Raw genomic sequence first — 13,856 nt, 5'->3', positions numbered from 1 at the left:
CTGATTTAAACAGTACTTGACACTAGAAAAAAATCTTTTTCTTGCAGTCTGGATGTGGATAGTGAAGCTAAGAAACTATTGGGTTTAGGACAGAAACATCTGGTGATGGGGGATATTCCAGCAGCTGTCAATGCATTCCAGGAAGCAGCTAGTCTTTTGTAAGTATTGTATATTTTGCTATGATGTAATATTATGTTCTAATAAACCTTGAGTTATAAAAAGTTATTTTATGGGGAAAAAACATGAAGAGCAAGAGTTTTAAAACATTTGATTATTTTTCATGTGGTTTGTACCAGTAACTATAAGTGTAAAACTTTAAATATCACCAAGCAATTCCACCCTTTCATTTTCCTGAGTAATGTAATTTATATTCCAATCACTGCTAATTTAGGTGACCATACCTTGTCCTGGTTTGTCTAGGACCTCTCTCCCCACCCTCCCCCGCCTTTTTTTGTTGTTGTTGAGACAGGGTCTCTGTCATCCAGGCTGGAGTGCAGTGGCACAATCTCATGCTCACTGTAGCCTCAACCTCCCAGGCTCCCCAGTAGCTGGGACCACAGATGTGTGCCACCATGCCCAGCTAATTTTTGTATTTTTTTTTTGTAGAGATGGGATTTCCCCACATTGCTCAGGCTGGTCTCGGAAGTCTTGGGCTTAAGCCACCTTGGCCTCCCAAAGTGCTTTGTAAAGGGATTACAGGTGTGAGCCACTGAGCCCAGCCTGACTTTCCCAATTTTAACACTGGAAGTTTGTGTCTATGGAAACTCTTTAGGCCCAAGCAAGTCATGATTGATAGCGCTATTATTAGCACAGCATTTTTTCATACATTTTTAGCACATTTTCATACATTCTTAGCACTGTTGTTGGAATTGCTTAGAAGTTGGTAGCTACCACCAGGTAGCCATGTAGACCTATATCCTGGAGGAAAATGTTAGCTTTAGGGCCTTAAAGATCATTTATTTTCCCCCAAAGACTTTAATGTACCTCCATTATCTGAGAGGGGAAAAAAAAAAAAGTTAAATCTTCAAGCATCAGGCTTTTGGTTTATGGCTAGATTTGAGTTAGTTTCCTCAAATATAGTATTAGCAATTGGAATTGAAGGTCAGTCATTACATACATTACATACAGTTGATTACATTATGTACAGTTAAGTTAAATGTTCCTTATAAAAGAAATGGTTATAACAAAGCATTTGTGGGTTTCAGGTTTGACGCTTAATATCAATCCATTCTTTTCCTAACCCCCTACTGCCTCTCCCAATATCCAGAACAGAATCTTACTCCTGGATATCTGCAATAATCTCTTGTCTGATTCCTGTCCTCTTTGTTCCTCTCTGCTTGAGCTTAATGAATTGGAGCTCTGGTAGGGTAGAGACCAAATTTTATCTGGTAGTATTTAGGGAATTTTATTTTTTTTAATTTTTTTTTGAGATGGAGTTTCACTCTTGCTGCCCTGGCTGGAGTGCGACGGCATGATGTCAGCTCACTGCAACCCCTGCCTCCCGGGTTCAAGTGATTCTCCTGCCTCTACCTCCCGAGTAGCTGGGATTACAGGCATGCACCACCACGCCTGCCTAATTTTGTATTTTTAGTAGAGATGGGGTTACTCCATGTTGGTTAGGCTGGTCTCGAACGCCCGATCTCAGGTGATTCACCTGCCTCAGCCTCCCAAAGTGCTGGGATTACAGGCGTGAGCCACTGTGCCCAGCTGAATTACGTATTTTTATTTAAAAATGCATGGTTGTCTTACAACATAAAATGTTACCTAAGTTTTTAAGCACACATAAACACTTTTTTCTTTTTTTTTTCTTTTTTTTTTTTTTTTTTGAGACGGAGTCTCACGCTGTTGCCCAGGCTGGAGTGCAGTGGTGCGATCTCGGCTCACTGCAAGCTCCGCCTCCTGGGTTCACGCCATTCTCCTGCCTCAGCCTCCTGGGTAGCTAGGACTACAGGCGCCCGCCACCGCGCCCGGCTAATTTTTTGTATTTTTAGTAGAGACGGGGTTTCACTGTGGTCTCGATCTCCTGACCTTGTGATCCGCCCGCCTCGGCCTCCCAAAGTGCTGGGATTACAGGCTTGAGCCACCGCGCCCGGCCAAACACTTTTTTCTTAGGTTATTTTTCCCAGATTACTGGAGAGGTCAGTATTCCCACGTTTTCCTGCCATTAAGGGTATTTAGGAAGAAAATTTGAGATGTCCTATTCTAATCTAGTAGACTACCCTTAAACATGATCTCCATCACAATTTACTGCTTAGGTTCTCTGTTTACTCTCAATAGACTCTTAGGCCATTAGTTGGCCTGGCTTTGCATGAATTCTGTCAGTATTTCACTCCATGAAAGCCAGTCTTCTTACCTTACATAGAAAAGTACTTTCTCCTTTCATTTATTTGTTCATTGTTTTTTTTTTTTTTTTTGAGACGGAGTCTCGCTCTGTCGCCCAGGCTGGAGTGCAGTGGCGGAATCTCAGCTCACTGCAAGCTCCGCCTCCCGGGTTCACGCCATTCTCCTGCCTCAGCCTCCCGAGTAGCTGGGACTACAGGCGCCCACTACCTCGCCCGGCTAGTTTTTTTGTATTTTTTTTAGTAGAGACGGGGTTTCACCGTGTTAGCCAGGATGGTCTGGATCTCCTGACCTCGTGATCCGCCCGTCTCGGCCTCCCAAAGTGCTGGGATTACAGGCTTGAGCCACCACGCCCGGCCTTCTCCTTTCATTTATTATACTTATGTAATTTTTGTCCTTCTCTAAATTTAATAGCTAAGACTTATACACAGTGCTATTTGTTGTCTAAACATTGTTTTCAGTGCTTTTACATACATTAATAACTCATTTAGTTCTTGCAACAGCTCTTTGAACAAACAGTTATTAACGTTCCCATTTACAGATGAGAAAACTAAGGCACTGTGAGAATAATTTGTCTAAGGTCTCACAGCTAGTTATGGGTTAAAGGTAGGATTTGAATCCAGGTAAAACAGCTCCAGATATTCTGCACTTTACATCATGCCTTTCCATGGTCCTTAATCATCCTCTAGGTCCCAGCCAAAGGTCCTTTAACTACTCTGGTCTTTATTGACATCCGTCTTTTAGCAGGAGGAATACCTATTAATACCTTAGGGTTGTTTGGCCCTACATTATATATTACTAATTGTAGCACAATTATTTTACTTACGATGTGTATATGTTATATATTGATAAAGAGCATACAAGATTTTCATGCATTGTTTAACGTCGCTTTGACCTTGACTTGAAAGCAAGAAGGGTATTGGTTTCCTAGGAGTATGTTACTGGAGAAATACCAATTTATAACTGAAGAACTAGAACTAAATGTTTTAGACTAGATGGTAATTCAGATTTTAGATTTTTATTCTCTTTGTAGAGGTAAGAAGTATGGAGAGACAGCTAATGAGTGTGGAGAAGCCTTCTTTTTCTATGGGAAATCACTTCTGGAGTTGGCAAGGTATGGATGTTGTATTTAAAAACTGAAGTTTCCTTGTTAGGATTGTTTACTAGCTTTGAGATTTCACAGGAACTAAGCAAGATTGCTTTTACCTAGAGAGTTTTGAAGGAGCTTGAAGTAGTGATCGAAGTTGTGAATGGCACTTGATACAATTAGTAGTTATATTTAAATTTTGACTTCTGGAGTCAATTAGGAGCAAAGATCTTTCTGATAGTAAATGATCCAAAGTTCAATGTAGGGAGAGAATCCTTAAAAGCACTGTGAGCTAGCTCAAAACAAGGACTGAATAGAGGACAACTGGAAAGAATTAGCAGGTGAGACTGTCGAGTAAAAAAGACTCTTACTATTGAAAAGTTCTTGGCTACGTTCTATCAGAATTTATTAACCAGAATAAGTTCTGTTTAGGGTATACAAACTAGCAAATGATATCATCTATTTAATCTCAGTTCTGGTAAGTTTTTTTTTTTTTGAGATGGAGTCTCACTCTGTCACCCAGGCTGGAATGCAGTGGCATGATCTTGGCTCACTGCATCCTCCATCTTCCGGGTTCAAGTGATTCTTCTGCCTCAGCCTCCTGAGTAGCTGGGACTACAGGCGCGTGTCACCACACCCAGCTAATTTTTTATTTTTAGTAGAGACAGGGTTCAGCGTGTTGGTCAGGCTGGTCGTGAACTCCTGACCTCAGGTGATTCACCCACCTCGGCCTCCCAAACTGCTGGGATTACAGGCGCGAGCCACTGCACCTGGCCCAGTTCTGATAAGTTGTTTTTTTGTTTGTTTTGTTTTAAGACGGAGTTTCACTCTTGTCACCCAGGCTGGAGTGCAGTGGTGCGATCTCCGCTCACTGCAACCTCTGCCTCCCAGGTTCAAGCGATTCTCTTGCCTCAGCTTCCTGAGTAGCTGGGATTACAAGCCTACGCCACTATGTCCAGCTAATTTTGTATTTTTAGTAGAGACGGGGTTTCTCCATGTTGGTCAGGCTGGTCTTGAACTCCCGACCTCAGGTGATCTGCCTGCCTCCGCCTCCCAAAGTGCTGGGATTATAGGCGTGAGCTACCATGCCTGGCCTCTGGTAAGTTTTTAATCTCATAATCATATAGAACTTTCTCATGATTTGCCATGAAAATCTTGCTAGAGCATTTTTGGCTATTTAGAGAAATGGGTGGATACAGAGTTTGGGAAATAGTATGGTTCTGTTACAAATGGAATGCATATAGGTCTTGTTCTTTTGACAAGAGACATCACGCTTTTCAGCGGCTGGATGGAGGAGTAGAGTATGCTTATTTCCTTTCAGTGCTCTTGCAGTCTTGATTTATATTACTAAAGTTTTGTTCATTGCTTCCTTGAATATAATATAGTTATATATTGCCTGTGCTTGGCTTACTCTTCCCTTGCTTTTATAATACAGGACTATATTTTCTGTCTTAGAAAAAATTGCTAGGTTCTAGCCATCAAACCTTTGGTGCTTTCTCTTGTTCTCCTAGAATGGAGAATGGTGTGTTGGGAAACGCCTTGGAAGGTGTGCATGTGGAAGAGGAAGAAGGAGAAAAAACAGAAGATGAATCTCTGGCAGAAAATAATGATAATATAGATGGTATGTGGAGTTGCATGTGACATTCAAGAGATGCGACGTTGTATATTTCTTGTATACAGTGGTGGAAACAGGGCTCTACCTGTCCTGGATGGTCTCTCCTAGGATGCTTGGGGTGATGCCTGCATCGGGTAGAGATTGCAGTGGGGGTAGCTGTTTACTGAAACTGACAGCAGATTTTTCTAAGAGAATAACTTAATCTCTTAAGTAAATTTGGTTATTTCAGTTGGGGTTTTTTAAACCAAAAAGATAAAAGCAAGATTAAATTGGTGTTTTAAATACTATTACAACCTTAAATATTTTTCTGATGCAAAATTTTTTAAAACAGCCTGTGCAGTTCAGTTATTTTAATAGCGGTACTTTTAGAGCCCTTGTACATTTTTTATGTCTGCGAAAATTATATAATTTCTAAGCTGAATTTGGCTGCTAGAGTTTTACATATCAGTTGGGGGAGAATGAAAAACTTGGCATCTCTTACCTAACTGGTAATCAGAATGCTCAAGTAAAACAAAAGTTTAACACGCTTGGGGTTCTTTTGCAATAAGTTGCTCTGCTAGCTGGGATGCTCCCTTTCCTTTTCTCTAGGGGGCAGATAGTTTTAAGGCCATCTGCTGAAACTTGGTAGGCTTTTTGAGGGTTTAAAGGGAATGTATTTTTAGTTTCCATTTATGCCTTTATCATTAAACTCGAAGACATGTTTATGCTTCATGTTCTTTAACCATGTAGAGGAAGCAAGGGAAGAGTTGAGAGAACAGGTTTATGACGCCATGGGAGAAAAAGAAGAAGCCAAAAAAACAGAAGACAAGTCTTTGGCAAAGCCTGAAACTAATAAAGAACAGGACAGTGAAGTGAAGAAGGGTGGAAGAGAAGATATGGATATAAGTGAATCTGCAGAGGAGCCACAGGAAAAAGTTGACTTGACTCTAGATTGGTTAACTGAAACCTCTGAAGAGGCAAAAGGAGGAACAGCACCAGAAGGACCGAATGAAGCTGAGGTTACTTCTGGGAAGCCAGAACAGGAAGCACCAGATGCTGAGGAAGAAAAATCAGTTTCTGGAACTGATGTCCAAGAAGAGTGCAGAGGAAAAGGTCAGGAGAAGCAGGGAGAGGTAATTGTGAGCATGGAGGAGAAGCCAAAAGAAGTTTCAGAAGAGCAACCTGTGGTGACTATAGAAAAGCAGGGCACTGCAGTGGAGTTAGAAGCAGAGTCTTTAGACCCAACAGTCAAGCCAGTGGATGTGGGTGGGGACGAGCCAGAGGAGAAGGTAGTTACCTCTGAACATGAGGCAGGAAAGGTGGTTCTTGAACAACTGGTAGGTCAAGAAGTGCCACCTGCTGAAGAGTCACCAGAGGTGACAACAGAGGCTGCAGAGGCCTCAGCTGTAGAGGCTGGATCAGAAGTCTCTGAAAAGCCTGGGCAGGAGGCTACAGTTCTCCCTAAGGATGGTGCAGTCAATGGACCGTCAGCTGTAGGAGATCAGACCCCTATTGAACCACAGACTTCTATAGAAAGACTGACAGAAACAAAAGATGGCTCAGGACTAGAGGAGAAGGTCAGGGCAAAGCTGGTTCCTAGTCAGGAGGAGACTAAGCTGTCTGTAGAAGAGTCTGAGGCAGCTGGAGATGGGGTTGATACCAAGGTAGCCCAGGGAGCTACTGAGAAATCAACTGAAGACAAAGTTCAGATAGCTGCTAATGAAGAGACACAAGAGAGAGAAGAACAGATGAAAGAGGGTGAAGGTAACCGGGATATGCAAGAGCTGCAGTGGGTGGAGTACATTCTGGATTTGACTCACTAATTATGGGTAAAAGTCAGCCTTCCATTCAGGATTTTCCGTCTGCCTTTGGATTAGGAAAGGGCTAAATGCAAAGGGGGGTAGTTTAACAAGGTTGTGCTAGTCAAGTAAGTTAAATCAAAAGCAGCAAGTGTTCTTTAGTTGGCTTATAAACTAACATTTTTACTAACTGCAAAATAGGCCTTCTTTGTGATTTCTGAGACTTGGCTAGCTATCAGTAACTTGTTGCATCATACTAGCCAATAAAGTGGGATGGAAAAGGTAGATGAGGGGTGGGGTAGGTAGGGAAATAGTGGGCTAGTAGGCTGGCAGAGAATGCTGAATGGATGTTCACTTGCATGCCTCTGGATTTTAAAATTTATTGTTCACATGACTCCTTTTCTGTGTGTTAGGAAGCAGGAACAGAGCAGTAGAATCCACTGAATTGGTACACTGAAGCAGGCATGCCATTTAAATGAAGATAGTTAACCTTGACTGTTGTATCACCAGAGTTAAAGAACTCTGGTGCTCCTCTCTACCTTTAAGTCTTCAGGAAGTGTTTAGAGGCTTATTCACATTAGTTAAAACAGGCCCCCCACCACCTTCCCCAAGGCAACAAAAAACAGAACCATTAGCTCTCTTGCTGCTTTCCTTCCTCATTTCGTGCTTGCTTCGGCTGCTAAACTGAATTTTTTGTTACTTAGAATATTATAAAGCGTGGATGCTTTCTATAATGCTATTGGTCTAATTGTGATTAAATTTCATTAAGATGTATAAGCCTTGGCCGGGCGCGGTGGCTCAAGCCTGTAATCCCAGCACTTTGGGAGGCCGAGACGGGCGGATCACTAGGTCAGGAGATCGAGACCATCCTGGCGAACACGGTGAAACCCCGTCTCTACTAAAAAATACAAAAAAAAAAAACTAGCCGGGTGAGGCGGCGGGCGCCTGTAGTCCTAGCTACTCGGGAGGCTGAGGCAGGAGAATGGCGTAAACCCGGGGGGCGGAGCTTGCAGTGAGCTGAGATCCGGCCACTGCACTCTAGCCCGGGCGACAGAGCCAGACTCCGTCTCAAAAAAAAAAAAAAAAAAAAAAAAAAAAAAAAAAAAAAGATGTATAAGCCTCTAATTACTATATAACTGGCAAGTCTGACTTTTGCTATCATTTGAGGATTCTACTGTATATAAGGTTCATCTAACATTGGCATTAATAACCACAGGTATATTCCAACTAATGGTTACTTCTTGTAATTGCCAGACTACTTCAAGAGTTCTCTTCAGTTTTAGATTTTCAGAGACCCATCTTCAATACTTTGAGCTCATTCTTGTAAACTTCCTTCCACTGTGTGCAGGTCCCTGTACTCCAGCCAGCACAGGCTCAGTAACTGGAAATGAATTGGCTAAAATGGTAGCACCATTGGGTTTCTTTTCTTTATGGAAAAAAGCACAGAACTAAATTCCTTAAAAAAAAAAAAAAAAAAAAAAAAAACCCAAAACAAAACTCCCATGTCTTGATCTTAATGATTGTGAGCAAGCTCTGCTGACTGGCTCCTAAGACCTTGAATGGTAAGCTACGATAGATATGTCATAGTAGGATCATAATTAACATTGTTAGAGCTCTCTCACATATATTACATCTGATCCTAAAACAATACTATGTGGTAGGTAGTAGTGCCCAAGTTACAGTGATGAGGTTGAAGTTTAAAGGTTACATGACTTGTTTAGGGTCATAGTACTGAATCCAAACCAAGATCTGCCTTGAATATATTATTCTTCCCAAGTTACCACATATCAAAGAAGACAGTGTTCATCCCTTTCCTACACTCAGTTAGAAATTTTGTTGTGGGCTGGGTGACAGTGTTCATCGCTTTCCTACACTTATTTAGAAATTTTGTCGTGGGCCGGGTGCAGTGGCTCACGCCTGTAATCCCAGCACTTTGGGAGACTGAGGTGGGCGGATCACCTGGTCAGGAGTTTGAGACCAGCCTGGCCAGTATGGTGAAACTCCGACTCTATTAAAAATACAAAAGTTAGCCGGACATGGTGGCATATGCCTGTGGTCCCAGCTACTCAGGAGGCTGAACGAGAAGAATGGCTTGAACCCGGGAGGCAGAGGTTGCAGTGAGCCGAGATCATGCCACTGCACTCCAGCCTGGGCAACACAGCAAGTCTCTGTCTCAAAAAAAAAAAAAAAAAAAAAAAAAACCAAAAAGAAATTTTGTCACTTATTTTAAAAATTAACTATATTTGAAAAGCCCCAGGCTTTTCATATGCTGCATCTTTTGGTGTTGTATATCAAGTATTGTTCTGCTTGTAAAGACAATACAGTTTTCCGTACTTTACAAAAGAAGAAATGGGAGAAAGAGGTTTAAGTAATTTACCCTAGTCACACAGTAAGGAGAAGGCTGGGTACCCAAACTTGTGGCTCGAGTACTCAACCACTTTCTGTGCTTTATTTTCCTTTATGTGGCAGCACCATTCTGCAGAAATCTTCCAAGCAGTTTTTTCACTTAAAAATTAAAACCCTATTTACTGCCACCTCTTGACTCTTTGCCATGTGTTGGACTGTACATTTCCTTCTAATAAAGATAATTGGTCTGTTCCATTTCTTTTTGAATCGGGTCTTGCTCTTTTGCCAGGCTGGAGTGCAGTGGCATGACAGTCATGGCTCACTATAGCCTCAAACTCCTATGCCGAAGCCATCCTCCTGCCTCAGCCTCTCAGGCAGCTGAGACTGCAGGTGTGCACCACCATGCCCAGCTGGGGTGCAATGGTGCAATCTCAGCTAACTGCAACCTCCACCCCCCAGGTTCAAGCATTTCTCCTACCTCAGCCTCCCGAGTAGCTGGGACCACAGACGCATGTCCCCAGGCCTGACTAATTTTTTTGTATTTTTAGTAGAGATGGAATTTCACCGTGTTGACCAGGTTGGTCTCGAACTCCTGACCTCAGGTGATCCACTAGCCTCAGCCTCCCAGAGCGCTGGGATTACAGGTGTCAACCATAGCACCTGGCCCACCATACACCATTATCTTTTCATATCCAAATTTCCAAGTGGGTCTGGGCTTAGTTCCCCAAAGTTAGACCAGATGGGTGGTTTTATTAACTCCGCCCATCCTCTAGCAGAATACACAGAAAAGCTGAAGTAGATTTACATATTTAGGATAATTGACAGAAAAGTAAATACTTCATCTTCCCAATGTGTAGGAAAAATTAAATTGATATTGTTATCTTCTGTTCCTATCTGGTATCTCTTCCTACTCATACCAGAATGCTAGAAGACAACCTCTAATTTGAAACAAAGTATCTTAATTACTTGGAAGTTTTACATCAGATTTTTAAATTAAAATTCCTATAATTGCCTCAGAAGAATGTTATTGGTTCCTCTTGAGGAATCGGCACCATCTTCAAGGAATGGTGGGGAGCTAGGTTAAGGAGAAAGCCATTGCCATTAGTTTTTTTTTTTGGAGACGGAGTCTTGCTCTGTCACCCAGGCTGGAATGCAGTGGCATGATCTAGGCTCACTGCAACCTCCACCTCCCGGGTTCAAGCGATTCTCCTGCCTCAGCCTTCTGAGTAGCTGAGACTACAGGTGCATGCCACCACGCCTGGCTAATTTTTTGTATTTTTAGTAGAGATGGGGTTTCATTGTGTTAGCCAGGATGGTCTCAATCTCCTGACCTCATGATCCTCCTGCCTTGGCCTCCCAAAGTGCTGGGATTACAGGTGTGAGCCACTGCGCCTGGTAGTCGTTGCCATTACTTTAAAACCTTTCCCAACCCGTGCCCAGGTATCAATGGCAATGCCCTGATGTCCTCAGTAAATAAATTTGTTAAAGTGTTTTCTAAGCTGCTTTGAAAATGGAATTTTTTTTTTTTTTTTTTTTTTTTTTTTGAGACGGAGTCTCGCTCTGTCACCCAGGCTGGAGTGCTGTGGCCGGATCTCAGCTCACTGCAAGCTCCACCTCCTGGGTTCCCGCCATTCTCCTGCCTCAGCCTCCCGAGTAGCCGGGACTACAGGCGCCCGCCACCTCGCCCGGCTAGTTTTTTTTTTTTTTGTATTTTTTAGTAGAGACGGGGTTTCACCGTGTTAGCCAGGATGGTCTCGATCTCCTGACCTCGTGATCCGCCCGTCTTGGCCTCCCAAAGTGCTGGGATTACAGGCTTGAGCCACCGCGCCCGGCGAAAATGGAATATTTTTATGGTTGCTGCTGGTAAAACTCTTTTAACCTGACTATTGCTCTAAGGCTTAATTGCCATTTTTATATTCCCATTGTAAGGTGTTAGTATTTGAGCTCTTTTGGTGGTGTTAAAAATGCATAATGAAAGATGGCAGAGAGAGGTACATTATATCCAATTCATGAGTTGTTTGTATTAATAAGCTTATTTTAATCACTTAACATTGTTGATTTGTCTAATCACTGACAGTAGAGCTGTTGATTAGGAGCCTGACCTTTAGATGGTTGACTTGTGAGTGTATTCAATATGGTGAGATATAGTGTTGATAAGGCTGCAGATTTTAGAGGTGTCATTAACAAGGTATAGGAGTAAAATAGGGGTTATAGTATTTCTTACTCAAATTCTGTACGTGCTAGAGCTGGCTGGAGTCTGTGACATGCTCATTGGTGTAAGTCGGTAAGGACTATGCTTTTTGCTCCACAGCTCAGTTGTGGGAAAGCTAGTCTCTTGAGCATTCTTGATCAGAATGGACTGGAATCATTTAACTTTGCTACTTTCCCAGGCTGTTAGTATTATCAAATGAATGGCTTAAAGATATCAGAGGCCGGGCGCAGTGGCTCACGCCTGTAATCCCAGCACTTTGGGAGGCCGAGGCTGGTGGATCACAAGGTCAGGAGATCGAGACCATCCTGGCTAACTCGGTGAAACCCCGTCTCTCCTAAAAATACAAAAAATTAGCCGGGCGTGGTGGCGGGCGCCTGTAGTCCCAGCTACTCGGGAGGCTGAGGCAGGAGAATGGCGTGAACCCGGGAGGCGGAGCTTGCAGTGAGCCGAGATCACGCCACTACACTCCAGCCTGGGCAACAAAGCGAGACTCCGTCTTAAAAAAAAAAAAAAAAAAAAATCTATCAGAAACACTGACTGAGGTCTCCACCTGCTTCTGGCTGAGTGGATGGGAGCTTCTAGCCAGTGAATAAGAGGCATTAGCCAATGTATCTTATTCTGAATGGTCCAGGTTGACTTTTAAAAGAGAAACACGCAGCCTTTTACTTGCTGAAGGTCTGACCCGTAGACTAAGATTACACATTCTTAGTCTAGGTTACACTTGAACTAGACTGCACCCACTGACAATATATTCAGATCAGGTGTTAACTCACTTGGATTAGCATCTGGCCTGTCCTATCTCTGAATATAGGTTGACACGTGTATTAGAATCTCTGACTAGTCAGAAGATGTTCTTAGTTATATTCTCAATACTGAGGAATTTTTACTTCTAGAAACTGAAGGATCAGAAGAGGATGATAAAGAAAATGATAAGACTGAAGAAATGCCAAACGATTCAGTCCTTGAAAACAAGGTATGTTGTTAGCCACTCAGTACTGTTGTCAGCCTTTCTCTTTTTTTGGGAGACAGGAGCTCACTCTTGTTGCCTAGGCTGGATTGCAGTGGGGTAATCATGATCATGGCTCACTGCAGCCTAGACCTGAGCTTAAGTGATCACCACAGCCTCTCAAGTGGCTGGGACTACAGGCTTGTGCCAACACGCCCAGCTAATTTGCAGGACTGTAGCTTACCTAGTTTAGGCATGATTTTTTTTTTTTTTTTTGAGATGGAGTCTCGCTCTGTCGCCCAGGCTGGAGTGCAGTGGCGCGATCTCGGCTCACGGCAAGCTCTGCCTCCCGGGTTCATGCCATTCTCCTGCCTCAACCTCCCAAATGGTTGGGACTACAGGCGCCTGCCACCATGCCTGGCTAATTTTTTGTATTTTTAGTAGAGACAGGGTTTCACCATGTCAGCCAGATGGTCTCGATCTCCTGACCTTGTGATCCGCCCACCTCGGCCTCCCAAAGTGCTGGGATTACAGGCGTGAGCCACTGTGCCTGGCCTGTTATTTTTTTAAGAGAATCTCTGTCTCTGTTTCCCAGGCTGGAGTGCACTGGCACATTCAGGGCTCACAGTATCTTCAGCCTCCTGGGTTCAAGGAATCTGGCCTCATCTTCTCAGATAACTAGGTCTCCAGATGTTTGCCACCATGTCTGGCTAATTTGTTCTCTAATTTTATTTTGTTTAGATGGTGTCTTGCTATGCTGCCCAGGCTGGTTTCAGACCTGGCCTCAAGTGATTCTCCTGCCTCAGCCTCCAAAAGTGTTGGGATTATAGGCATGACCCAATATGCCGAGCCCTCGGCGTGATTATTATAGATAACTGTCCCTTGGTTATGGATTAGGGATCCTTTATTCATGCCTAGGATGGGAGGATAAATTTGATTCTAGGGGTCCTGTGTGTTAGTATGTGAGCCAACATTTCACTGTTAAAATACCACTGACATGGCCATGACTTAGCATAGTATGTGGACCCATTCTCTAGATTTTAGGGAGAAAGTCCAAATTTTGAATCGTATATCAACTTTTTTTAAGCTACGCTAAGTTATACATTTAGATTTGTATTCTGAAAAGATGCCTATCCTTTTTTTTTTTTTTTTTTTTTTTTTTTTTTTTGTTTAGTCTCTTCAAGAAAATGAAGAGGAGGAGATTGGGAACCTAGAGCTTGCCTGGGATATGCTGGATTTAGCAAAGATCATTTTTAAAAGGTAAAACTCTTGGTGCTTCTAGGCTTGGGTTGAGAGCTTGGTGGTTAAATAGAAACCAGTTAGGGTTAGACAGATACTGTTAAGGTTTTTGATCAACTTTCCTTCTTTTAGGCAAGAAACAAAAGAAGCCCAGCTTTATGCTGCCCAGGCACATCTTAAACTCGGAGAAGTTAGTGTTGAATCTGGTAATGCATTTTCCATTTTATACTCTCCTACCCTCTTCAGCTCCCTCGTTCTTCCTCTAATAGATTCTCTAGAACCCAACTTGATCT

At 42.8% G+C, this 13,856-nt stretch overlaps 1 protein-coding gene across 6 annotated transcripts in view; it reads left to right on the top strand.

The window, feature by feature from the left end:
* NAS (nuclear autoantigenic sperm protein) overlaps positions 1 to 13,856 on the top strand; it is a 38,752-nt gene that overhangs the window by 20,324 nt on the left and 4,572 nt on the right. For 4 of the 6 annotated variants that reach the window (XM_011764007.3, XM_011764009.3, XM_011764006.3 and 1 more), the window contains 7 exons: positions 48 to 158; positions 3,374 to 3,454; positions 4,939 to 5,048; positions 5,772 to 6,785; positions 12,272 to 12,351; positions 13,499 to 13,584; positions 13,696 to 13,769. In XM_011764007.3, the coding sequence (XP_011762309.1) occupies positions 48 to 158; positions 3,374 to 3,454; positions 4,939 to 5,048; positions 5,772 to 6,785; positions 12,272 to 12,351; positions 13,499 to 13,584; positions 13,696 to 13,769 (1,556 nt within the window). The remainder of the gene's footprint in view (positions 1 to 47; positions 159 to 3,373; positions 3,455 to 4,938; positions 5,049 to 5,771; positions 6,786 to 12,271; positions 12,352 to 13,498; positions 13,585 to 13,695; positions 13,770 to 13,856) is intronic. The other 2 variants (XM_011764011.3, XM_011764010.3) reach the window with 1 other exon arrangement.

Source organism: Macaca nemestrina, chromosome 1 (genome assembly GCF_043159975.1).
Source record: "Macaca nemestrina isolate mMacNem1 chromosome 1, mMacNem.hap1, whole genome shotgun sequence".
NCBI lineage: Eukaryota > Metazoa > Chordata > Mammalia > Primates > Cercopithecidae > Macaca > Macaca nemestrina.
This window is presented reverse-complemented; position numbering and strand designations above follow the sequence as displayed.